We start from the raw sequence: 1,487 nt of genomic DNA, 5'->3' as shown, positions 1-1,487 counted from the left end.
GTCGATCATTTCCCTTGTCTGAAAAGTCAGAAAGAATTGAAGCCAGAAGGAGGAAGATACTCCACTGAAATCGAAAAACTCACAGCAGAGTTTTCTCGGCGTTTTCAAGAGTTTCGTGCAAACGAAAATGACTTCAAGATCTTCTCAATGCCTTTTTCTGTTGATCCAGTGACAGCTCCCACGAATCTGCAGTTAGAATTAATTGATCTGCAGAACAACATGGATTTGAAGGCACAATTCTTGTCAAAACACTAGTCGAGTTCTACAAAGACTGTGTCTCTGATGAATCTTTTCCGAACCTTCTTCATCATGCAATGAAAACAGTGACGCTGTTCGGCAGCACTTATCTCTGTGAGCAATTCTTTTCCAAGTTGAAGTATTCAAAATCGAAGGACAGAAACTCTATTTCAGATGAACATTTGGAAAACACTCTGAGAATCGCTTCCTCGCGGATGAAACCACAACATGTTGCTATTATGAATCAGAAGAAGCAGTTCCATCCTTCCCATGACAGGATTGTACAGTTATACGTGAAATACAGTGATTTTAGCCCTGTCATGTGGTTGTTTTAGGGATTTTCAATAAATTGTGTTTTTTTTTTTCGCATTTCTGGCCCCGAGCGTTCAAAAAATCTACATTTTGGCCCGCGAATGAAAAGTTTCCCGGGCACTGGCTAGGCAATAATATTAGTATTTATAAGAGCAAAAGCGTTAGTTGACCAGGTCCCGCCGATTCGCAGTGAAATCTCGTGTGAAATCTCGAATGGTAATAAAATTAATTAGTTAGCGCAGGTTCCCGCCGATTTCGGTGAAATCTCGGTGAACTTCGAATGGTAATAAGAAATATTAGTGACGAGGTCCAGCCGATTTCGCCGTGAAATCGGGTCGTTCGTGAAATCTCAATCGGTAAATATAATAAGATAGAACAGCTGTTATTGTAAAGGCCAACCGTTTGTATATTACTTTTGACACTCTGTATCTTGGCACCCGCTCTGAATTTTCTAAAATATGTATTGTTTGGATACACAGAATTATTCCGCACATAACTGCCGCTGGTTTCAATTGTCCAGTGGTTGTCGTATATTTCAAATTGAGTTGTCTGTCCAAGGAATAATGTAAGCCCACACAGAGAGGACGTTACCCCATACATGCAGCAAATGTAGACGCAATACATTCTGTCCATATAACCTTTTTATATTTTGTGAGGGTTTATATTGGCCTATACTTGGCCTTATATAACCTCACAAAATATAAAAAAACAAGTTAAATGGACAGAATTATTCGGTCTAGCAGCAAATGCAACCCTAGCTAGTGTAGTAGTAGTATACTACTACTAGTACTAGATCTACTATAGTAACGGTTAGTATATATTGCTGAGGAGCCGGAGAGGGTCTATTCCCCCGGGGTACTGCCTAGTGTCCGTCTGAGATTACCCCAGTCTCGAAATTACCCCTAGACCTCCGTCGTGCGCATGCCGTGACGCGAGCC

The 1,487-nt window shown here is 40.9% G+C and overlaps 1 protein-coding gene across 1 annotated transcript in view; it reads left to right on the top strand.

Moving 5' to 3' along the window:
• Positions 1-386, top strand: part of LOC106815522 (general transcription factor II-I repeat domain-containing protein 2-like) — a gene marked incomplete at its 5' end in the record, with an annotated part of 5,794 nt that extends 5,408 nt beyond the window's left edge. The window contains 1 exon segment of the mRNA XM_014819987.1: positions 2-386. Coding sequence (XP_014675473.1) covers positions 2-255 — 254 coding nt within the window. The 3' untranslated portion in view covers positions 256-386.
• Positions 387-1,487: the final 1,101 nt, after the last annotated feature.

Source organism: Priapulus caudatus, unplaced genomic scaffold (assembly GCF_000485595.1).
Source record: "Priapulus caudatus unplaced genomic scaffold, Priapulus_caudatus-5.0.1 Scaffold1137, whole genome shotgun sequence".
Lineage (NCBI taxonomy): Eukaryota > Metazoa > Priapulida > Priapulimorpha > Priapulimorphida > Priapulidae > Priapulus > Priapulus caudatus.
This window is presented reverse-complemented; position numbering and strand designations above follow the sequence as displayed.